A 24952-nucleotide genomic window follows, 5' to 3' on the forward strand; every position below is an offset into this window, starting at 1 on the left:
TTCAATGTTAGTGTCCACAGACAGCCGTGTTACATTGGAATTTCCATGCAAGTAACACTGAAATAGGGTTTTCTCATTGAAGGCACTTAGTCCTTTCTACCACATAACCCCAGTGACTCTCTGCAAATTCCCCATTAACACCTCTTTCCAGTTGCAGGTCTATCCAATGGGTAGCATTATGGAGCAGATTTGTCAATCTTCATCTGAAAAGTTTTGAACTACCATTTTTTCTCCTCATAACTGAAATTTCTAATGTCCCAAATAAAAGTTTAAATAAAATAGAAAATTGGAAGAATTGTATATTTCAAAATAACATGATTAAATCTATCCAATTAATTGTCTTTTGTACTGGATATTTGTAGCTAACAAGAGTTGAGAGAGTGCTTTCAATTGCATCTGTGCAATTTCCAAATGTGCAACCTATGCACCAACATTTGAGGGTAGTATGCAGTGTTCCCTCATCTTGTGAGAGTGAGAGTTAATTTGCTTGTTCCAAAGGAATTTGAAAGAAACTGGAGAGTGAACTCTTAAAGCTAACTAATTAAACAATGAATTTTGATCATTTTAATAGGTATTTTTTGTTTGTTTGTAGAAACTTGTTTACCAAAGATTGTGTAAGTCAGCCAACTTACTAATAGTTGATACATAGATTGCTTAGAACCTCACACTCTCCAATGTTCCCAGAACTCTGGGATTCCCCCCCCCCTTCTTTCAATGTCCGTCAACCATGAGAGCCCATCTCAAAATACTATCAAACCCCCCGTATCCTGAGAGTCCATCCCAGCATTGCCAGATCACAAGCCCACCCCAGTGCTGATACCTCAGTCTCCCTTGTTTCCCACATTACAACAGTGACTACACTTCCAAAGTACTTCATTGCTTGCAAAACGCTTTGGGGCATCCTGAAGCCATGGAAGGCACTATATAAATGCAAGTCTTTCTTTCCCTGATAATACTACATCACGTAGTGCTTCTGTTCTTCTTCAAACGTCCCACTTAGTGATCAATACCACGGGAGATCTGCCACTCACCGAATAGACTCCGAATACCTTCTAACTGAAGAGCAACAGGAAAGTATGATGTTCGAAGTGAACTGAATACAACTCAGAAGAATGAAAAAAGGGAAGGCATTTTTGGAGTTCTTGTTATTGTAAGATCAGGATAAGGTGCTATTTATTGTGAGTGAATGAATGCTGGCAGTGTGAATGGTTCGTTAAAGCACAAGCCGCATTGGCCCGTCTTCCGTTCACAGAGCCTGCTCAATAGTCTTTCTGCAGGAAGCCTCGCAGCTGAATCCTTTTACAGGAAGTCTGTTGTCAATCATAGGAAATTATATCATCAGCACCACTAACTCGAGAACAACAGCAGCTTGTGGCATTGGGTTATCTTTACTAAATTAGAAGGGACGCGAGTTCCTGCAACAAGTTTAACTCGGCGACCCTTGCAGCTCTGTAGCTGTCTCGTTTCATCCTCTCTGTTGCGCAGGAGTGCATTCGGGTCAAACTAGAGAAAGTTGAAGAAACACAGGAAGTGTGTTAAGAACATGCAACCTGCGAAATGTTCAATGGAACAATGGCAAGCAGCAAGCAGCAGCTAATTGGGAGTATTAAAGATGGCAGCAGACTGGTTTATGTTTGGTCTCCTTTCCGTTTCTCACACAGCTAGATGTGCACGAGTCACTAAAGGCTAGTGGACAGGTACAACAAGTAATCAAACAGGCTAATGGAAAGTTAGCCTTTAGCCCAAGAGGGCCTGGAGTACAAAGGGGAGGAAGTGATGCGTCAGTTGTACAGAGGCTTGGTCAGAGCCCACCTGGAGTACCCTGTTAATTTCTGGGTAAGATATATTGGCCTTGGAGGGGCGTGCAATGCAGATTTACCAGAATGATACCGGGGCGTAAAGGGTTAAATAGTGAGGACAGGTTGCATGGACCAGGCTTGTGCTCACATGAGTAGAGAAGATTGGAGGTATTTCAAATGATAAAAGGATTCAATAGGATAGTTAGAGAGAAACTATTTCCTCTGGTGAGGGAATCAAGAACGAGGGGACATAATTTTAAAGTTAGAGCCAGGCCATTCAGAAGTGAAATCAGGAATCACTTTTTCACAAAGGGCAGTGGAAACCTAGAACTCTTGATCAAACAGCAGTGGATGCTGGGTCAATTAGAGGACTGAGATCAATAGATTTTTGCTTGGCAAAGGTCTCAAACAATATGGTGCTAAGGCAGGTAAATGGGGTTGAGGTACTGATCAGCCATGATCTATGTTCCCTCTAAGGGGCGCTGTGCACAGATCTGGAAGCTCCCGCACACTTAAAATCACAGGCGCGCAGTGAGCTGGACAGTTGGAACGGCCCAATCCTCAACGAGCGGGAAAAAGTCATAGCGTTCAGAGACGCTCCGAATTGGAACGGCATTTGGTAAGAGCCCTGGAACCCGCCGAGCGTTGTCTCGGGCAGCCATTGACTAATGGCAACCACAGGGCCCACAATTCTCTGCGCCCCAGCAACCCCTCTATCCACCCCGCTGATATCTCCGGTTAGAGTGGGCATGCTCCCCAAGGCCGCGGTGCAGTCTCAAAAGACTCTGGAAGAACCAGGAAGTGGCGGGTAGGATGGGGGAGGAGCAGCAGCTTAATGTTGCTGGGGCCTGTGCTGCGTGTTCGCCTGGCCCGGGAGCTCTGACTCCGGGTCTAAGACCCACACTCAGTGTTGGGGCCTGTGCTGCATGTCCGCCTGGCCCGGGAGCTCTGACTCCGGGTCTGAGACCCACACTCGGTGATGCTGGGGCCTGTGCTGCATGTCCGCCTGGCCCGGGAGCTCTGACTCCGGGTCTGAGACCCACACTCAGTGTTGGGGCCTGTGTTGCGTGTTCGCCTGGCCCGGAAGCTCTGACTCCGGGTCTGAGACCCACACTCGGTGATGCTGGGGCCTGTGCTGCATGTCCGCCTGGCCCGGGAGCTCTGACTCCGGGTCTAAGACCCACACTCAGTGTTGGGGCCTGTGCTGCATGTCCGCCTGGCCCAGGAGCTCTGACTCCGGGTCTAAGACCCACACTCAGTGTTGGGGCCTGTGCTGCATGTCCGCCTGGCCCAGGAGCTCTGACTCCGGGTCTAAGACCCACACTCAGTGTTGGGGCCTGTGCTGCATGTCCGCCTGGCCCAGGAGCTCTGACTCCGGGTCTGAGACGCACACTCGGTGATGCTGGGGCCTGTGCTGCATGTCCGCCTGGCCCAGGAGCTCTGACTCCGGGTCTAAGACCCACACTCAGTGTTGGGGCCTGTGCTGCATGTCCGCCTGGCCCAGGAGCTCTGACTCGGGGCCTGTGCTGCGCTCACTCCTGCTGTTTCCTGGAGCCGCGCAGGCAGTCAGTCTCCGGCTGCACTTCGGAGCATCACACCAATCGGACAAAGTTGAGGACCTCTATGTGCGGGAAAGTGAATAGTTATATTTTTATTATCTTTTATATTTCGAATACATTTATTTTTAGGTTAACTTTTTTTTTTAAATAAATGATCCCAATCTCTAGACAGTGAGTGTCTCGGTCAACCTATTCGAACAAAACTTTTAAAAAATGTTTTATGTTTCAATTCAGGCGGTACAATGCAGACAAAGGTGAGCTGTGGATGTGTAACCCAAGAAGACGGTCCTGAACTGGAAATGCTGATGTGACTGATGAGTGTCTGATTAAAGCTGAACAATACCAAGGTGGTAGGGGACGGGAAATAGAAGCACTTTTTAATCTTAAATTAGGTCAGAGTTCCACAAGCGCTTTTGCTCCCATACAAAGTGATTTGGATGCACTTCAATGAAGAAGTGGTGGTAGAACCTAAGTGATAACTGAGGGTAGTAATGGCGTGAGGCATGAGTCTCGCACGGGTTGATGTTTGCACTGAGTGCCTGTCAACTCCAGCTTTAATTTCTCACCACCTCCCAACAAATGGCGACAAAGTTCTTGCTAATGTCTGGTGTAATAATAAGAAAACTTAACAGAATAAGTCATTTGATTCATCAAGTGTTTTCTTTCCACCAACAATATCCAATCTATTTGTTTTTGGGTTGAGACATTAAATCTGCTCCTGTGGTTCAGGTGGTTTAATAAGAGGCAGCCAATTCAGATTTGTTAAAGGCAAATCGTGTCTGACTAACCTGATTGTGAGACTTTGCCCAGAATGTATATTGAAGTGAGGTTCCTTCTCTCCAAATCTCCAGACCTTGACATAATGGCCATCTTTGGCTTAACTGCTCATCAATTTAACCTGATGTTCCCTGTTTGAATTTACAAAGGAACTGGAGCTGACCTGGACAATCTGAGATAGACCCTGACAAAGGGTCGCAAACCTGAAACGTTAACTCTGTTTCTCTTTCCTTGATGCTGCCTGGCTTGCTGAGTGTTTCCAGCAGTTTCTGATGTTAGTTCAGATTTCCAGCATCCGCAGTATTTTGCTATTGGATCTGAGATAGTTAATGTGAAATAACAACAGATTGGTCATGTGTGTGCCCATTTCCCCAGTCTGTCTCTGTCCTCTGAAGTCTGCTACTATCATGCTTGCTATTTACTACATTACCAAGTTTTCTTTCATCTGCAAACTTCAAAAATGTACTCCCTATATCCATGTCCAGGTTATTTGTATAAAAGAAAGCAATGATTCGAATAGCAACCCCTGGGGGAGCGCACTGCATACTTCTCTCCAGTCAGGGAAACACCCAGTCACCAATTACCACCGTTCCTTTACCACCAGGTGCTTCTGTTTTCTGAATAAGTCTGTTAGGAGGTATTTTATCAAATACCTTTTGAAAGTCCATATATACACACATCTACTGCACTACCTTCATCAACTCTATCTGTTACTTCATCAAAGAACTCAATCGGGTTAGTCAGACAGGATTTGCTTTAAACAAATCTGTGCTGGCTGTCACAATAGCAAAATACTGCGGATGCTGGAAATCTGAAATAACAACAGAAAATGCTGGAAACACTCGGCATGTCGATGATGCTGCCTGACCTGAGTGTTTGCAGCATTTGCTGTTATTATTTCTATGCTGGCTATCCCTTATTAACCCATGCTTCTCCAAGTGAGAATTAATGTTGCCAGTTACCAGATTTACCCCTCTCTGTTTTTGAACAGGTGTGTAACATTTGCAATCTTCCAGTTCTGGCACCACTCGCATATCCAAGGAGGATTGAAAGATTGTGGTCAGACCTTCTGCTCTCTCCATCTTTGCTTCCCTCGGCAACCCAGAATGCATCCCATCTGGACCGGGCAACTTGCTAACTTTGAGTGATGCCAACTTATTTAGACCTCCATTGTATCTATTTTTATCCTATCCAATATCTCTACTCCCCCCTCCACTACTGCAACATTAACTTCATCCTCTTTTGTGAAGACAGATACAAAGTACCTCAGTCACGCACTCTGCCTCCAAAAGATTTCTTTTTTTGCCCCTAATCAGCCCCACCATTCCTTTAACAATCCTTGAACTTTTTATATGTTTATAGAAGATTTTTGGGTTCCCTTTTATGTTACTTGCTAATCTTTTCTCATATTCTCCCTTTGCTCTTACATCCTTTTTCAAAGTCTCCCTGTATTCTGTCTGGTTATTGATTGTATTCTGTACCTGACATTTGTCATAAACCTCATTTTACTATTTTATTTTAACCTCTATTTCCTTTGTCATCCAGGGAGATCTAGCTTTGAGATCTATCTTTCCTCCTTATAGGAATATGCTTGGTTTGTACCCAAAGTATCTCCACCTTAAAGGCCTGCCATTGCTCATTAACTGTTTTCCTGGTCACCCGTGCTAAATCCCTCCTCAAATCATTGAAATCTTCCAGTTGGGTATTTTCACCTTTGAATTTTCTTTGTCCCTTTCCATAACTACTTTAAACCTAATTATACTATGATTACTATTACCCAGATGTTCTCCCACTGAAACAATCTCTACTCGCCCTACTTCATTCCCCAGAACCAGATCCATCACTGCTTCCTTCCTTGTTGGGCTAGGAACATATTGATTAAGGAAGTTCTCCTGTACACAAAAAACATTGCGGCCCCTTAAAGGGAAACTGCCTCTTGAAATGAAAAAAATAAAAATCATGTAAAAATAGGCTGTTTTTAGCCCTTACAGCTCACCTGCCTTCTGAAAAAACATTAACATTAAAAAGAATTCCCAAATGGGAGTCTACAGCTCTTAAAGCTGAACTGCCTTCCGCTCCTAAAAAAAAATGGTAAAAGTGCTTCAGCACTAACACAAATGGCTCAGCAAGCCAGGGAAGGGGCACCCATGGTCTTGCATGGTCTCCAGCTTTGTGCAGGGGGTCAACACTGCAAGAGAAGCCCTCTACCCACAGGGACCTGGAGGTCCTCCAGAAAGAAGGACGTGGGACCAGACCACTGAGGCCGTCACTGCCAGCAGTGTCGCCCCCACCACCTGGCTCCAGTGACCAAAGAAGCTTCATTCCCTCAGACCAGTGGTCAAGGTCAATGCATCTCCTACCAACTGCACTGCTAGCCTCACACACTGCTCAATGCACGACCCCCTACCCCCAATCATTCACCTACCAACAATCTGCACCAAACATGAGGCACAGCTACCATTCCTAGCTTCATCTCACCGCCTTGGAGGGAATGGTGCCTGCCATTTTTGCCAGGGGCATGGCTGAGCCCTTGGCCAGCGGCGGAGCAGAAAGGATACAAGATGCTGGTATCTTCATATGTTATCCTCCTTCTGGCATGCACCTCTTGCTTTCCCGCCCTCCCCTCACCACAACTCCACCCTTCCTCATTTCACACACACAAGAAATGCAGCCTGCCCAGCCAGTGGTTGACCGAGAAGAGGGAGAGGAGAGTGAAGAAGAAGAAACACCAGCACTCATTTTCACACTCCCAGCCACCAGCTTCTCAAAGTGAACCAGCAAGGCCATCTGCAGTCTCCTGCACTGAAAGTCAGCAGCCTTCCACCAGCCATGCTGCAGCCACTGGGGGAGCACTGCATGACATCAGTAAGATAGACAAAGGCACATACAGTCACTAAGGGAATGCATAAGGCTGATGACTTGATTTCTTGATTTTATATTGGATAGGTAGATGTATAAAGTTGGACTGGGCAAATCTGGGACAACATTTATTGGCAGTTGGAAAAGTATGGGTTAATAAATGAAAGCCAGCACAGTTAAAGGCATATCATGTTTGACTAACTTGTTCGAGTTCTTTGATGAAAGAGGGTTGATGAGGGTAGTGCGGTTGATGCTGTGTATATGGACTTTCAAAAGGCATTTGACAAAGTACCGCATAATAGACTTGTTAGAAAAATCAAAATCCATGGGATTAAAGGGACAGAGGCAGTGTAGATGCAAAATTGGTTAAGGGACAAAAAGCAGAAAGTAGTGGTGATTGGATGTTTATCAGACTGGAGGGAAGTATACAGTGGTGTTCTCCAGGGGTCGGTATTAGGACCACTGCTCTTTTTGATATATATTAATGACCAGGATTTTGGTATACAGGGCATAATTTCAAAGTTTTGGACTGCTTTCTCCTTCAAATTCATCTTGTTACCCTAAACAATAGAGCATATACACACACACACACCACATGCACAACACACACACAACAAACACACACATACACAACAAACACAACACATACACTCAACAAACACACACATACACAACAAACACACACACAACAAACACACACACACACCACATGCACAACACACACAACAAACACACACATACACAACAAACACACACAACACATACACTCAACAAACACACAACAAACACACACAACACATACACTCAACAAACACATACACACACAACACACACAACACATACACTCAACAAACACATACACAACACATGCACAACACACACAACAAACACACTCGCAACAAACACACACACACACACAACAAACACACACAACAAACACACACACACACAACAAATACACAACACACACAACAAACACACACACACAACAAATACACAACACACACACACAACACACACACACAAAACACACACACACACACAAAACACACACAACAAACACACACACACAACAAACAAACACACACACAACAAACACACACACAAACAGTTGTAACAATGCAAGATCAGGTCTTTAGTGAGACACCGTACTCCTGATTCCTGTATGGGAGAACCTTCACCACACGGACTGCAGTGGTTCAAGAAGGTGGCTCACCACCACCTTCTCGAGGGAAATTCGGGATGGCCAATAAATGCTGGCCTTGCCAGTGACGCCCACATCCCAGGAACGAATAAAAAAAGTGCTACTATACACCGATTGGCTCACACTTGTATACCATTTTTTCCTTTGATCAATACATTTCATGTATATCACCAATAAATCATAGTGAAGCAAAGGTACATGCAGGTGACAGAATAACCAATTAACTGTAGTGAAACAAAGATACATGCACACAGCTAAAATGCATTTTCTCCTTCTTAATCCCTTCCAATAATCCCATTACCTTGGTTATATTGCCTTAATTAGCTCTGCACCATTCCCCATTAGCACCAGTGATTAGATAAGCATATTTCAGATCATTACAGACATTGCTGAGAGCATACTTTCAGACATTGCATCATCCTCTTTATTAGTGCTGTGCGCCCCCTTATACAGTACATAGCTTACAATCCCATGTTCAGCAGAAAGCTGTTTTAATTCATCTTTGGGGCCTTATTTAATGTGTGCTTGTCCTGCAGGCTACCTAAGACATTGAAGTACTCGGGTAGTGTGGACTCTAGTTCCCACAACAGGAAACTGGGAAATGTAGTCAACAGTGAGGAGGATAGTGACAGGCTTCAGGAGCACATAGACAGACTGGTGAAATGGGCAGACACATGGCAGATAAAATTTAACACAGGGAAGTGTGAAGTAATTCATATTTTTAGGAAGAATGAGAAAAGACAATATAAACTAAATGGTACAATTTTAAAGGGGGTGCAGGAACAGAGGGACCTGGGGTTATATGCCGACAAGTCTTTGAAGGTGGCAGGTCTAGTTAAGAAGGCTGTTAAAAAGGCATACAGGATCCTTGGCTTTCTAAATAGAGGCATAGAGTACAAAAGCAAGGGAGTTATGCTCAACCTTTTTAAAGCACTGGTTAGGCCCCAGCTGGAGTTTTGTGGTCAATTCTGGGCACCGTGCTTTAGGAAGGATGTTAAGGCCTTAGAGAGGGTGCAGAGCAGATTTACTAGAATGGTAGCAGGGATGAAAGACTTCAGTTACATGGAGAGGCTCGAGAAACTGGGGTTGTTCTCCTTAGAGCAGAGAAGGTTAAGAGAAGATTTGATAGAGGCATTCAAAATCATGAAGGGTTTTGATAGAATAAATAAGGAGAAACTGTTTCCAGTGGCAGAAAGGTCAGTAACCAGAGGACACAGATTTAAGGTAATTGGCAAAAGAACCAGAGGGGACATGAGCAAAAAAAAAATTACGCAGCGAGTTATTATGATCTGGAATGCACTGCCTGAAATGGTGGTGATAACAAATTCTATAATAACTTTCAAAAGGGATTTGGATAAATACTTGAAGTGAAAAAATGAACAGGGCTGTGGGGAAAGAGCAGGGGAGTGGGATTAATCGGATAGCTCATTCTAAGAGTTGGCACAGCCACAACCAACAGGGGGCAGATACAGGTCTGCCTTTAATATTCTCTTGCATTGCATGCGTACTATGTAGAGGAATCTGCCCATCATCCGATAATATGAGAGCGTAGCCCAGGGATGTAACTGTAGAACCCACTTGTGATCTGAACTGGATATCATGTCTGTCATAACAACAGAAAACGCTGGAAAAACTCAGGCCAGGCAGCATCCGTGGAGAGAGGAACAGAGTTAACGTTTCAGGTCGAAGACCTTTCGTCAGAACTGGAAAAAAACAGGAAATAGAATAGATTTTAAAGCAGGTTAGGGGCTGGGAAAAGGGGGAGGGGATGAAAGAACAAAGGGGAAGGTCAGTGATAGGATAGAAAGCAGGAGAGATTAAGAGACATTGAGAGACATTAAGAGATATTCAAGGCGAGAGGAGGTGGTAATGGGACAGATTAAGGAACAATGAATGGCTCAGATGGAGTGTGAATTGCGCTGGCAGAATGAAGGACAGCTGCCAAGTGGGAGGGAAAAAAAGATATATATATATATATATATACATATATGTGTGTGATAGGGGCCGAGGTTATGATCTGAAATTGTTGAACTCTGTGTTGAGTCCAGAGGGCTGTAGAGTGCCTAATCGGAAGATGAGGTGCTGTTCCTCGAGTTTACGCTGAGCTTCCGTGGAACAATGCAAGAGGCCGAGCACGGAGAGGTCCGAGTGGGAATGGGGCGGTGAATTAAAGTGACAGGCCACCGGAAGCTCCGGGTTACCCTTACGGACTAAACGGAGGTGTTCCGCAAAGCGGTCACCCAATCTGCGTTTGGTCTCCCCAGTGTAGAGGAGACCACATCGTGAGCAGCGAATACAATATATTAAACTGCAGGAAGTACAAGTAAATCGCTGTTTCACCTAGAAGGGGTGCTTGGGGCCCTGGACAGTGGGAAGGGGGGAGGTATAAGGGCATGTGTTGCATCTCCTGCGCTTGCACGGGAAGGTGCCGGGGAAAGGGGAAGGGGTGCTGGGGGTGGTAGAGGAGTGAACTAGGGTGTCGCGGAGGGAGCGGTCCCTATGGAATGCTGAAAGGGGAGGTGAGGGGAAGGTGCGTTTGGTGGTGGGATCAAGCTGGAGGTGGCGGAAATGGTGGAGGATGATCCGTTGAATGTGGAGGCTGGTGGGGTGAAAGGTGAGGACAAGGGGAACTCTATTGTGGTTCCAGGAGGGAGGGTCGGGGGTGAGGGCAGAAGTGCGGGAGATAGAACGGACACGGTCGAGGGCCGTGTCAACCACGGTAGAGGGGAATCCTCAGGTTAGGAAAAAGGAAGACAAGTCGGAAGCACTGGTATGGAAGGTGGCATCGTCAGAGCAGATGCGGCGGAGACGGAGAAATTGGGAGAATGGAATAGAGTCCTTACAGGAGGCGGGGTGGGTGGAAGTGTAGTCCAGGTAGCTGTGGGAGTCAGTGGGCTTGTAGTGAATGTTAGTCAATAACCTATCCCCAGAGATGGAGATGGAGAAGTCGAGGAAGGAAAGGGAAGAGTTGGAGATGGATCATGTGAAGGTGAGGGAATGGTGGAAATTGGAAGCAAAGTGAATGAAATTTTCTAGTTCAGGGTGAGAGCAGGAGACAGCACCGATACAGTCATCAATGTACCGGAAAAAGAGGTGAGGGAGGGGACCCGAGTAGGACTGGAACAAAGAGTGTTCCACATATCCCACGAAAAGGCAGGCATAGCTAGGACCCATGCGGGTACCCATAGCAACACCTTATATTTGGAGGAAATAAGTGGAGTCCAAGTTCAGCCAGGCGGAGGAGGGTGGTGGTGGATGGGGACTGGTTGGGCCTCCCTTCAAGGAAGAAGCGGAGTGCCCTCAGACCATCCTGCTGGGGGATGGAGGGGTAGAGGGATTGTACGTCCATAGTGAAAAGGAGGTGGTTGGGGCTGGGAAACTGGAAACTGTTAAAGTAGCAGAGGGCATCGGAAGAGTCGCAGATGTAGGTGGGAAGAGACTGGTGAAGGGGAGCTATGTTGCTATGGGTACCCGCATGGGTCCTAGCTATGCCTGCCTTTTCGTGGGATATGTGGAACACTCTTTGTTCTAGTCCTACTCGGGTCCCCTCCCTCACCTCTTTTTCCGGTACATTGATGACTGTATCGCTGCTGTCTCCTGCTCTCGCCCTGAACTAGAAAATTTCATTCACTTTGCTTCCAATTTCCACCCTTCCCTCACCTTCACATGTACCATCTCCGACTCTTCCCTTCCCTTCTTCGACTTCTCCATCTCCATCTCTGGGGATAGGCTATCGACATACATTCACTACAAGCCCACTGACTCCCACAGCTACCTGGACTACACTTCCTCTCATCCTGCCTCCTGTAAGGACTCTATTCCATTCTCCCAGTTTCTCCATCTCCGCCGCATCTGCTCTGACGATGTCACCTTCCATACTAGTGCTTCTGACATTTCTTCCTTTTTCCTCAACCGAGGATTCCTCTCCACCGTGGTTGACACGGCCCTTGACCGTGTCCGTTCTATCTCCCGCACTTCTGCCCTCACCCCTGCCCCTCCCTCCCGGAACCACGATAGGGTTCCCCTTGTCCTCACCTTTCACCCCACCATCCTCCACATTCAACGGATCATCCTCTGCCATTTCCGCCACCTCCAGCATGATCTCACCACCAAACGCATCTTCCCCTTACCTCCCCTTTCAGCATTCCGTAGGGACCGCTCCCTCCGCAACACCCTAGTCCACTCCTCTACCACCCCCAGCTCCCCTTCCCCTTCGCTCGGCTCCTTCCTGTGCAAGCGCAGGAGATGTAACACATGCCCTTATACCGCCCCCCTTCCCGCTGTCCAGGGCCCCAAGCTCCCCTTCCAGGTGAAACAGCGATTTACTTGTACTTCTTGCAATCTAGTATACTGTATTCGCTGCTCACGATGTGGTCTCCTCTACATTGGGGAGACCAAACGCAGATTGGGTGACCGCTTTGCGGAACACCTCCGTTCAGTCCGTAAGGGGGACCTCGAGCTTCCGGTGGCCTGTCACTTTAATTCACTGCTCCATTCCCACTCGGACCTCACCGTCCTTGGCCTCTTGCACTGTTCCACGGAAGCTCAGCGTAAACTCGAGGAACAGCACCTCATCATTCGATTAGGCACTCTACAGCCCTCTGGGCTCAACATAGAGTTCAACAATTTCAGATCATAACCTCAGCCCCTATCACATATATATATATATTTTTTCTTCTCCCCCACACGGCAGCTGTCCTTCATTCTGCCAGTGCAATTCACACTCCATCTAGAGCCATCCTTTGTTTCTTAACCTGTCCCATTACCACCTCCTCTTGCCTTGACTATCTCTTAATGTCTCTCAATGTCTATTTATCTCTCCTGCTTTCTATCCTATCACTGACCTGCCCCTTTGTTCTTTCATCCCCTCCCCCTTTTCTCAGTCCCTAACTTGCTTTAAAATCTATTCTATTTCCTGCTTTTTTCCAGTTCTGACGAAGGGTCTTCGACCTGAAACGTTAACTCTGTTTCTCTCTCCACGGATGTTGCCCTGGCCTGCTGAGTTTTTCCAGCGTTTTCTGTTGTTATTTTGGATTTCCATCATCTGAAGTATTTTGCTGTTGTATCATGTCTGTCACATGTGCCCTCTTCCTCTTGTGGGCTTCTCATTGTTTCAACATTGAGCATTGTCAGGCTTTCTGACAACTTTTACAACAATGGCCGCAACGGCAGCCACTTGAAAGCATGCATACAGTAATCATTATAAGATTAGGATATGCTAATATTGGAGATTAGTCGGGACGGTGGTGGAACAGGATGAAACGGACGGGTCGAGACTCAACCCATGTGAGGTGTTAATGGCAGATTGACCAGACAATAGAGGCACCGAAACGAACACATTAGTAACTATTAGCAAGGTCACATGAACTATCTCAGATTGTCCAGGTCATCTCCAGTTCCTTTGTTACAGGAAACATCAGGTTAAATTGATTAGCAGTTAAGCCAAAAATGGCCATTATGTCAAGGTCTGGCGGTTTGGAGAGTAGGAACCTCACTTCAATATACATTCTGGGCAAAGTCTCACACATCCCGTCCTACCTCAATCAGATTAGTCAGACATGATTTGCCTTATTAAACTACCTGAACCACAGGAGCAGATTTAACATCTCATCCCAAAAACAAATAGATTGGATATTGTTGGTGAAAGGAACACACTTGATGAATCAAATGACTTATTCTGTTAAGTTTTCTTATTATTACACTGTTGGAGTCAACAGAAATCAACAGGCTGAGACTTTTCTTTAAGCAAAAACAAAACGTGTCTTTAATCAATCTCCACGAGGTCTGAAGGCTCAGCCCCGTGCAGGGGCTATGACGTCATCATGCAACCGACGTCATGACGTCATCACGTTCCCGACACTCTTAAAGGGACCCTGCACCAATAACCCAACCCAGCATGTACATATCACAACATTGCTATACAAAGTGAATTGTGCTTAGGTACATATAACAGCATTGGCTATACATTGTGTTATTGTCCCTATGTGGTCTCCGCCACATACGTCCCCCCAGAATTCACTAGTACTGGCAATGTCAGTCATTGGGGGGGCCGGATCACATGGTTGGAACGGCTCCTCAATTCCGGGGTGGGGACCGGGGGGTTCGTCGGAGGGACCACGGGCGCTCGGTGGTGGATTGAGGGTGTGGAAACCGGAGGTCGGCCCCGTCTCGGGGGCTGTGCCAACTCAACGGGTCGGTCCAGATCCAGGTGGGCCGGCTTGAGACGGTCCACGGAAATGCAGTCCGGCTTACCGCCAACATCCACGACGAAGGTCTTGTCCCCGGTCTCCAGGACGCAGAATGGTCCATCATAGGGTAGTTGAAGAGGTCCCCGGTGGGCGTCGTGGCGGACGAAAACGTACTCCGCCGCACGAAGGTCGAGCGGAACGTGGGACTGCGGGAGGCCGTGCTGCAACGTGGGCACCGGAGCAAAAACCTTGGCGTTGTCCAGAAGGTCGGACCGCTGACAGGCTGCGGACCAAGGTTCCGTTGCGTTGAGGACAAAATCCCCGGGAAGCCGCAGCGGCTGGCCATAGATGAGCTCGGCGGATGAGGATTGGAGTTCCTCCTTGGGAGCGGTCCTGAGTCCCAGCATGAACCACGGGAGTCTGTCGATCCAGCCGTTGTCCCGGAGGCTGGCTCGGAGCGCGGCCTTCATGGAGCGATGAAACCGTTCGCACAGCCCGTTAGCCTGAGGGTGGTAAGCTGTGGTGCAGTGGAGTTTCAACCCGAGGCCTCGGGCGACAGCGTTCCAGAGCTCTGACGTGAACTGGGGCCCCCGGTCGGAGGAAATGTCAGATGGGGCGCCGAACTGGGCGACCCAAGTGCTGATGAACGCCCGAGCCACATCGGCGGCCATCGTTGAAGACAGCGGGACGCTTCCGGCCATCGGGTGGTTCTGTCGACCATTGTGAAGAGGTGGGTGAACCCGCGGGAGGGGGGTAGGGGCCCCACCAGGTCCATGTTAACATGGTCGAGCCGCCTCTCGGGCACCGCGAAAGGTGGGCACCTTAGTATGGCGATGTACTTTCGAGCGTTGGCATACCACGCAGGTGCTGGCCCAGTCGCGAACGTCTTTCCTGACCTCGTGCCAGACGAGCTTGGCCGCCACCAGCTTCTGTGACGGCTTCCTGCCCGGGTGGGAAAGATTATGGACGGCGTCGAATACTTGCCGTCTCCACCCTTCGGGCACGACGGGACGTGGCTGCCCAACAGAGACGTCGCACAGGAGTGTGGTGCCGGCAGCATCGAACGCAACGTCTGCTAGTTGAAGGCCCGTGACCGCCGTCCTGTAGGCCTGGACATCCGGGTCGGAGGCCTGGTCGGCCGCCATGCGGGTGTAGTCGATGCCGAGGTGCACGGCGCTGGTGACGGCTCGGGAGAGACAGTCGGCGACGGGGTTGTCTTTCCCAGCCACATGCTGGATGTCCGTTGTAAACTCCGAGATGAAGGCCAACTGGCATTGCTGACGGGCCGACCACGGCTCGGAGGCTTTGGCCATGGCGAAGGTCAACGGCTTGTGGTCCACGAACACCATGAACGGGCAGGCCTCCAGCAGGAAACGGAAGTGCCGGACGGCGAGGTAGAGGCCGAGAAGCTCGCGATCAAAGGTACTGTACTTCCGCTCGTTGGGGCAGAGGTCCGGCTGAAGAAAGCGAGCGGCTGCCAGGCGCCGTTGACCCACTGTTCGTGGACGGCGCCGACCGCATAGCCCGAGGCGTCGGTGGTGAGAGCGATCGGCGCCTTGGGCAACAGATGCACCAGCATGGTCGCATTAGCCAGGGCCCTTTTCGTGTTCATGAAAGAATTGGCCATCTCATCAGACCAGTTGACGGCGAGTTTGTCGGGCTTGCCTTTGAGGACCTCGTAAAGGGGCTGCATAAGCTGGGCTGCTCGGGGGACGAAACGATGGTAAAAGTTCACCATGCCCAAAAACTCCTGCAGGGCCTTCACAGTGAGGGGTCTCGGGAAGTCCATCACGGCCTCCACTTTCGATGGGAGTGGCACCGCCCCGTCCTTCATGATGCGGTGCCCAAGAAAGTCGATTGAGGACAGCCCGAACTGGCACTTGGGCGGGTTGACGATTAGGCCGTGTTGGCTGAGTTGTTCGAAAAGAGTCCGGAGGTGGGACACATGTTCCGTCCTGGAGGCACTGGCGATGAGGATGTCGTCCAGGTATACGAACAGGAACGTCAGGTCCCGTAACACGGTGTCCATAAGGTGTTGAAAAGCCTGTGCGGCATTTTTGAGGCCGAATGGCATGCGGAGAAATTCAAACAGCCCGAACGGGGTGATCACCGCGGTTTGCGGGACGTCCTGTGGCCGGACGAGGACCTAAGTTTTCTTATTATTACACCAGACATTAGCAAGAACTTTGTCGCCACCATTTGTTGGGAGGTGGTGAGAAATTAAAGCTGGAGTTGACGGGCACTCAGTGCAAACATCAATCCATGCGAGACTCATGCCTCACGCCATTAGTACCCTCAATTATCTCTTAGGTTCTACCACCACTTCTTCATTGAAGTGCATCCAAATCACTTTGTATGGGAGCAAAAGCACTTGCGGAACTCTGACCTAATTTAAAATTAAAAAGTGCTTCCATTTCCCACCCCCTACTGCCTTGGTATTGTTCAGCTTTAATCAGACACTCATCATTCACATCAACATTTCCAGTTCAGGACCGTCTTCTTGGGTTACACATCCACAGCTCACCTTTGTCTGCATTGTACCGCCTGAATTGAAACATAAAACATTAAAAAAAAGTTTTGCCTGAATAGGTTGACCGAGACACTCACAGTCTAGATTTTTTCAAAAAGTTAACCTAAAAATAAATATATTCCAAATATAAGATAATAAAAATATAGCTGTATTCACTTTCCTGCTGGTCGTGCACATTGAGTTCTTGGAGGGGTTCGGTGAAACGGCTTCGATGGGTCTATTTAAGAATGGTGCTGGTATAACATTTCTAACGGCCCAGATACAACCATTTCACAATAATGGTGCGGTGACAAACACTCACAAATGAACGGTCTGCTCACTTAATGAACAGACTACCTAAAAACACTCAACAAATAGAGGTCCGGTATAAATTATTAACGATCTAGATAGAAAACATTTTTGAATTTGAAGCTGTTTTTTAAAAACAAAGAATAAAAAAGTTTGCATTAATTTTAGATTAATCTTGATGTAAATTCTAACATAAAGTCGGGCATAAAGTCAACCCAAGACATACCATAATAACTCTGCAAATAGACCAGAACCAAAGGAGATTAAAACATTCTTCTCGCATAACTGCAGCAGATGGGCAACGTGAAACATGAAAAAAAAATTCCCTAAGAGGTTAACCAAGACACTCACAGTCTAGAGACTGGGACAATTAATTATTTTTAAAAAAAGTTAACTTAAACATAAATATATTCCAACTCAGCCCCAGTACGCAGAGATACCCCTCACCCCCAATGCTCAAGTAAGCTAGTCGCAACAGCAGTGAACTGCAATAAAAATAATACCTAAAGCAAGTGTTCTGCCACTGACATACATCATTGAAATGTTAAGACGGAAAAATAACCCTTTTGAGTGCTGAATTTCTTTTGGAACTTGCACATTTTGTTAACTGCCAAAAATAACCTTCCTTTCAAAAATCAGAAGTGGAACCAGGGCTACAACAGCTACTGGATTCAAGGTTATACCAGTCACAACAACGGCTATAGCAATCCAGGTAACAATGGCTATGGAGGTTCTCATTACTCTAGGTATAACTACAACACCTGCAGATGTGCTCCAGAATATGATACCTACAATAGTCAGCAGAGCAGCTATGGAAAGGCATCTAAGAGGTGCAGGCAGTCACCAGAATAACTAGGAGTAATTCTAAAGAAAAATTGATATAATTATTTCACCGGGGCCAGTATGTGTGGGTGTCCCAGGCCTAGCTATGCTAATGTGGAGTGCGGTTAACAGGAAGTGATCTGGCACTGAGCCCGCGGCCTGGTGCCGGGCCTCTTCCTTACCGCGCTGGGCTGCTCCCCTCGCTGCTCACTCCCTTGGTAACCGCACCTCCAGACTACTGCGCTCCGGACTCTTGGCTCCCACTGCAACTTACCTCAATAGTGTCAATCTTCCGGCGGAATAGGCCCCCTCAGGCAACTGTGAGCGGGGCGCCAGAGCCACTTTTGCCGTGCAGAGCGCGAGTGCTGCCATATTTATGCGGGACGGGGGTCCTGCTCCTTTGTTCGCTGAGCAACGCTGCCATCTTTTTCTAGTCGCCATCTTAGTGCGGGCGGGATTTATGTTTTATGCGGCGTGTAGGGGCCATCTTTGTCTAGGGCACTGGTGACTTTTTCCCACTCATTGGGTTGGACCCCCCACTCTAGCTCTCTGTGCGGCCTGTGAGTTAAAGTGCGCGGGAGCTTGCAGATCAGTACACGGCCATGCCACCGCGCACCTTACAGGGAACAGTATTTGGGAGAAACAGCATGGAGAGGCAGTGAAACAAAATCTATTCTGAAGAGAGTGCAAGAACAGAGGGTCCTAGGGGTGCATATTCACAAATTGCTAAAGGTGGCAGGGCAAGTTGATAAGGTGGTTAAGATACTTGGCTTTGTAAATAGGGGCATTGAATACAAAAACAAGGAAGTCATACTAAACCTTTACATATTTCTGGTTAGGCCTCAGCTAAAGTATAATCTACAATTCTGGGCACCACACTTTCAAGGCCCTGGAGAGCGTACAGAGGAGATTACTAGAATGGTAAAATTTCAGGAATTCCTCCCCCTCTTTACCCTTTACATTGTTATTTGAAGTCCCCATTATCACTACTCTGTAGTTCTTGCATCCTTCTACGATTTGCTTGCAAATTTGCTCCTCTCTCCTTCGCACTAATAGGTGGCCTACAGTATACACCCAGTAATAGCTCCTCTAATAACAACAGAAAATGCTGGAAAAACTCAGCAGGCCAGGCAACATCCATGGAGAGAGAAATAGAGTCAATGTTTCAGGTCGAAACCCTTCGTCAGGACTGAGAAAACACAGGAAATGAAAGAGATTAAAAGACCAGTTTGGGGACTGGGAAATGGAAATCACTCCAGCTTTTAATAAATGTTGTTAAAAGACGAAGGGCTTCGACCTGAAACGTTGACTCTATTTCTCTCTACACGATGTTGCCTGGCCTGCTGAGTTTTTCCAGCATTTTCTGTTGTTATTTCGGATTTCCAGCATCCGCAGTATTTTGCTATTGTAATAGCTCCTCTAATGTTCCTTAATTCTAACCAAATAGATTCTGACCAGATAGAACCTTCAAGTACATCAGCCCTCTCTAGTGCAGTAACAGTATCTTTGATCAATACTGCCACCCCCTCCTTTCCCTGCCCTATCTTTCCTGAATACATTGTAGCCAGGAATATTAAGCGCTCATTCCTCCCCTTGTTTGAGACAGGTTTCTGCTATTGCCATTACATCATAGTCCCGTGTGGCTACTTGTGCCTGCAGTTCACCAACCTTATTGGCCACACTCAGTGCATTTATGCACATGCACTCTGAACCCATCTTAGACTGTCTCGCATTTCCCCCCTACCTGATCCCTCCTATTTCTGAATGACTCTTTATGCTAATACTGTTTGGCTCTCCCAGTCCTCTGTGCACCTTGTTTCTCTTCTCTAATGCTTCATCCTGGTGCCCCTCCCTCTGCCAAATTAGTTTAAATCCTCCCGCACAGCATTAGTTAACCTCCCCACGAGGACATTAGTTTCCTCCCCTCTTTGCCAATTTTCTCCTTTCCCCCTTCCCCTCCCTAGGGTTGACTCCTTGCTGAGGTATTGTTCCACCATTGCTGATCAACCTCCGGTACCTAACCCAAGTATCCATTATTGATCTGTAGGATATAACAATGAGCCCATTTCCGTTTTTACCCAACAGTGATTGCTGGATAGATGTCAAAAGTGGGAACCCTCAGCTACTCACTGGGCTATTGGGCAAGCCCTAAACTATTCCAGCTTTTAATAAATGTTGTTAAAAGACAGCAAAACCGAGAATAACGTGGGATTTTTGCCCAGAGCTAGAAGTGAAACTGCAGTGTTGTATTCCTCAGACAAGAGACTGCGAAGAGTCCACACACCTGGCCCTGCAATGGAGGAAAGTCCGATGGGATCTAACTGACATTTCCAGACTATGAAAGGAATTGGCAAAACTGATCCAGGTGACTTGTTCCTTGTGGTAAAGGGTTCAAATATCAATAGACACAAGTTAAAATGAGGAGTGGGGAAGAATTTCCTACACTATGCAGTCAGAGTTGTAGAACAAGTTACCAGGGAAAGCCAATGAAGCAGACCATATTAATGGGTTCAAGAAACAACGGGATATATTACTGGAAAAAGAAAGGAATCAGGGATATGAGGAGAAGTGGGCCTCTGAAATAGAGCCAGCTTGGCCAGTTCCTGCACTAGAAATTCTTATGGTCTTATTCCCAAGCGGTGCCCAAGGTGAAATAAGCTGAACTCATCATTTGGAGAGGTCCCAGAAACACGCCTTATAAAAGGGCACAAAAGTCATTACCTTTGACCTGTGAATCTCTCCGTCATCGTCCTCTCCGCCTACGCCGAGGATTTTCCTGCTCTTCAGCCGGCTCACCAGGTCAGTTTGGCTGTGCTTTTTCATCAGAGGAGGTTGCTGTTTGGCAGCCATGGTTCCCAGCTAGAGCCAGACCTGGTCATACACTGAAACTGAGAGAAGGGAAAGGCATTGAGATGGAGGGACACAGCCAGGTCACAGACACTTTGTGGACCCCGCGATAAACTGCGCACTAGGCCAACCCATCACGTACAAGTTTAGGTGTTAGCTGTGGCTCACTCCAATGCAATACTGAGGGAGTGCTGCACTGTCAGAGATGGCGTCTTTTGGATCAGACATTAAACTGAGGCTTCATTTGCCCTCGCAGGGGGATGTAAAAGATCCCATGGCACTATTTCAAAGAATAGTTGGGGAGTTCTCCCCAGTGTCCTGGCCAATATTTATCCTCAACCAACATCACTAAAAAAATAGATTATCTGCTCATTATCACACTGCTGTTTGTGGGACCTTGCTGTGCACAAATTGGCTGCTGAGTTTCCTACATTACAACAGTGATTACACGTCAAAAGTACCTCATTGGCTGTAAAGCGCTTTCTTTCTTTAATGACTGTTTTGCGCAGCATGTATTACCCATAATGCTGAGCACCCAAACCAGCCCTGGATCTTTGCCTAATAACAATCCCTCGAATTATCTGTACACGGAGAAAACAGATAATAATTAGCAATTGAACACAGTACTGTTGAGGAAATTGCCTCTCATTATTGTGCCCTGAACTCATTCTCATTATAGGCTTTTAAAAAAAACCAACACAGTATTCAACAGAGGGTTTCAAAAAGTAAATAGCAATATAATGATCTGTGTTGCACTGGACTGTTTCTTCAAATCAAAGGCATGGAGCAGACTTTATTGCACGAAGCAGGTGATTTGGCATTGAGCAGGCTATTGAGCCTTGAGAGGAGGCATCGGAGTGGTGAGCTTAGCAGTTTATAAGAAATTAAACGGTATGGAAAAGGTAAATCCGGAATATTACTTTAATGAAATTGTGATAATAATACATGGCACTACTGATAAAAGGCGAGTTTAGGTCTGATATTGACAAATTTTTCTTAATAACAAAGAACAATCAATACATGGAACAAACTCTCGCATAGAAATGGAAGCAAAAATCCTGGGATGGGGGAGCTTTTGGGCTGGATGAACGAAGATGGGCCGAATGTAAGGAATAAATTGAATGAACTGCATGTGCAAATTCAAATTGGAGGGTATGACATGGTAGCCATTACTGAGACATGGCTGCAATACGGTCAGGTCTGGAAACTAAATAGACCAGGTTATAAGGTCTACAGGAAAGATAGGGAAATGGCAGAGGAGGAGGAGTAGCCTTCGTGATTAAGGATGAAATCACTTCAATGATAAGAGAGGATATAACAAGAGGTAAGCAGGCAGTGGAGACTTTATGTGTAGAATTGCAAAATAGGAAAGGATTTAAGACTGTAGTGGAGTTGTATATAGACCCCCTGGTAGCAGCTGTGAAGTGCTAGATTATATAAATGCAGAGATTAGACAAGCATGTAGTTAAGGCAGAGTGGTTTTAATGGGGGATTTTAACTTTCATATAGGTTGGGATAAACAGACTAGCACCTGTCAGAAAGATAGTGAATTTCTTGAGTGTGTCCAGGATAGTTTTCTATAACAGTATGTCCTAGAGGCAACAAGGGGGCAAGCCATATTAGATTTAGTAATGAGTAATGAGCGAGATTTAGTTAACAGCCTAACTGTGCATGTACATTTATCCAATACCGATCATAACATGATCGATCTCAATGTAGCGTTTGAAAGGGAGAAACACGAAACAGCTACTAAGGGCTGGATTTTGTCAATGGGGGCGTGTTGGGGGTGGGACTGCTGGTTGCTGGGCTTCAGTTCCGCTCCCAACGAGGTCTGGCCAACCCACGCTATTATCTCTTGATTGACCTTGTTAAGCCTGCCCGGCGGGCTTAGCTGCCAATTAAGGGAAAGCCAGTGACAGAGGACATCAGCGTATGACTACAGGGAGGAGGTCCAGCATCTTGTGAAGTGGTGCGCCGATAACAACCTGGCCCTTAACATCAAGAAAACCAAAGAAATCATTGTGGACTTCAGGAAGTCTAAAGGCGGAAGTGGGTGGGCTCTGTTATTTAGCCAATAAAATTGATATACCTATCAATTCATCCAATGAAAAGCGACGAGGGTGGGCTCTGTTATTTAGCCAATAAAATTGATATACCTATCAATTCATCCAATGAAAAGCGACGAGTTAAGAAAGTAACTATAGGTTTTTATTGGCTAAATAACAGAGCCCACCCTCGTGGGTGATCGGATCCAACAAGGAGGAATACCAGCCAGTCGACCACCTTTATACCTGGGCAGGTAGGTGGAGCCATGGGCGGAGTCAGCAGTGGTCAGCCCAGGTATAACAGTGTGACAAGAGGCGACCTCATATAGTGATACAACAGTGTGAACAGTGATAACCATAGAGTAACGATATAACAGTGATAACTATAGTGTAACGATAGTGAACGATAAAAGTGGTTTACCACACACCCCCATCCACATCCATGCGGCTGTGGTGGAAAGGGTGGACAGCTTTAAGTTCCTCGGAGTCCACATCACGGAAGACCTCTCCTGGTCCCTCAATACCTTCTCTCTGGTGAAGAAGGCCCAGCAGCGCCTATATTTCCTAAGGAGGCTGAAGGTATGTAACCTGTCACCCCTGACCCTCTCTAACTTTTACCGCTGCACAATAGAGAGCATCCTGATGAACTGTATCACAGTATGGTATGGCAGCTGTAGCTACTATGACCGTAAAGCCCTGCAGCGGGTAGTCAAAACTGCCCAACGCATTACCGGCACCCGGCTACTGACCATAGAGCACATATACCAGAAACGCTGTTTACGGAGGTCACGGACCATCATCAAAGACCCTACCCACCCCAGCCACAGTCTGTTCGCCCTCCTGCCATCTGGGAGACGCTACAGATGCATTCGCACCCGAACGACCAGATTTAGGAACAGCTTCTTTCCCAGGGCTGTCATCCTACTGAACTCCACAAATAAACTCTAAAGCCTGCACATCTGCCAATGCACTTTATTATGGTTATGTTTATGTTAATGTATTACAAGCCAAATGAATGTTGAATGATTAAATGTCTTAATCTAAATGTACACTCTCGGGAGGCGCAAGCCTACATTTCGTTGTACTGCACTTGTGCACTAACAATGACAATAAAGTTGATTATTATTATTATTATGACGTTTCATCAGTTGAAAATTTTTGACAGATGAATTGTCAGCATTTGACAGCTTTGAGAAGCTGTCAAATACTGACAATCTCTGTTCTAAGGTAAGCCCTTGCACTGAAGGCTCACCAAAACCTCTATCCTGAGCAGAAAGCAGATGGCTGCTGCATCTGAGAATGCAGTAGCCATTCTGTCATCTCTGCCATTGAGATGAGGCACCTCCAGATCTCCAAGGGTTGAAGCCTGCAGGAAGAAGCAAAGGTAAGTAAACTTTTTCTAACATTTTACACTCGCCTCTCATACTTACCTCTCCACACTTGCACCCATCACTCACCTCCACAGTGGACTTTTCGATCCCTCTCACCTCCGCAGATCCACTGCTCACCTCGCTGACCCTGGCGAGGTTCACAGCCGTTGAGAAGCCTGCACTTGCAGGCGTAAAATGGGGATAAGCCTCCAAACTGCCTGTTAACAGGCAGTTGATTGGCTCTAATCCCCTTCCCGCCTCGAGGAGACAGGTCCCTGCGCGAGTCGGGGACCCGCCTCCTGGGAAGATGGCATGGAGGTGGGTTGGGAGCGGGTTCGGTACCCGCGCCCAGTTTCTGCCATTTCCCCGGCAGTCCCACCTCCAAACCCAGCTTCCCAGGGCTGGGAAAATTCTCCCCTAAGATTCTAGATTTGGGTAAGGCCGACTTCAATGGGATGAGACAGAGACTGTCCACAGTAAACTGGGCAAATCTGTTAATGGGTAAAATGACAGAAGATCAGTGGGAGATGTTCAAAAATTAATTTAAAGTGATACAGAACCAGTTTATACCCCTGAGGGACAAGAGCTTTACTTGCCAAAAAAACAGCCATGGATGACTAAAGAGGTAAGAGACAGCATAAAACTAAAAGAAAAAGCATACAAA

At 47.0% G+C, this 24952-nt stretch overlaps 1 protein-coding gene across 5 annotated transcripts in view; it reads right to left on the reverse strand.

The window, feature by feature from the left end:
- Nucleotides 1–24952, reverse strand: part of LOC147106573 (tumor protein p53-inducible protein 11-like) — a 335413-nt gene that overhangs the window by 93823 nt on the left and 216638 nt on the right. For 4 of the 5 annotated variants that reach the window (XM_086007523.1, XM_086007525.1, XM_086007526.1 and 1 more), the window contains exon 2: nt 20748–20914. In XM_086007523.1, the coding sequence (XP_085863649.1) occupies nt 20748–20876 (129 nt within the window). In that variant the 5' untranslated portion in view covers nt 20877–20914. Of the gene's footprint in view, nt 1–20747; nt 20915–21334; nt 21359–24952 lie in introns of those variants that run through there. The other variant, XM_086007527.1, reaches the window with a different exon arrangement.

Source organism: Somniosus microcephalus, chromosome 15 (assembly GCF_052327205.1).
Source record: "Somniosus microcephalus isolate GS21.2 chromosome 15, FLI_Smic_1.0, whole genome shotgun sequence".
NCBI lineage: Eukaryota > Metazoa > Chordata > Chondrichthyes > Squaliformes > Somniosidae > Somniosus > Somniosus microcephalus.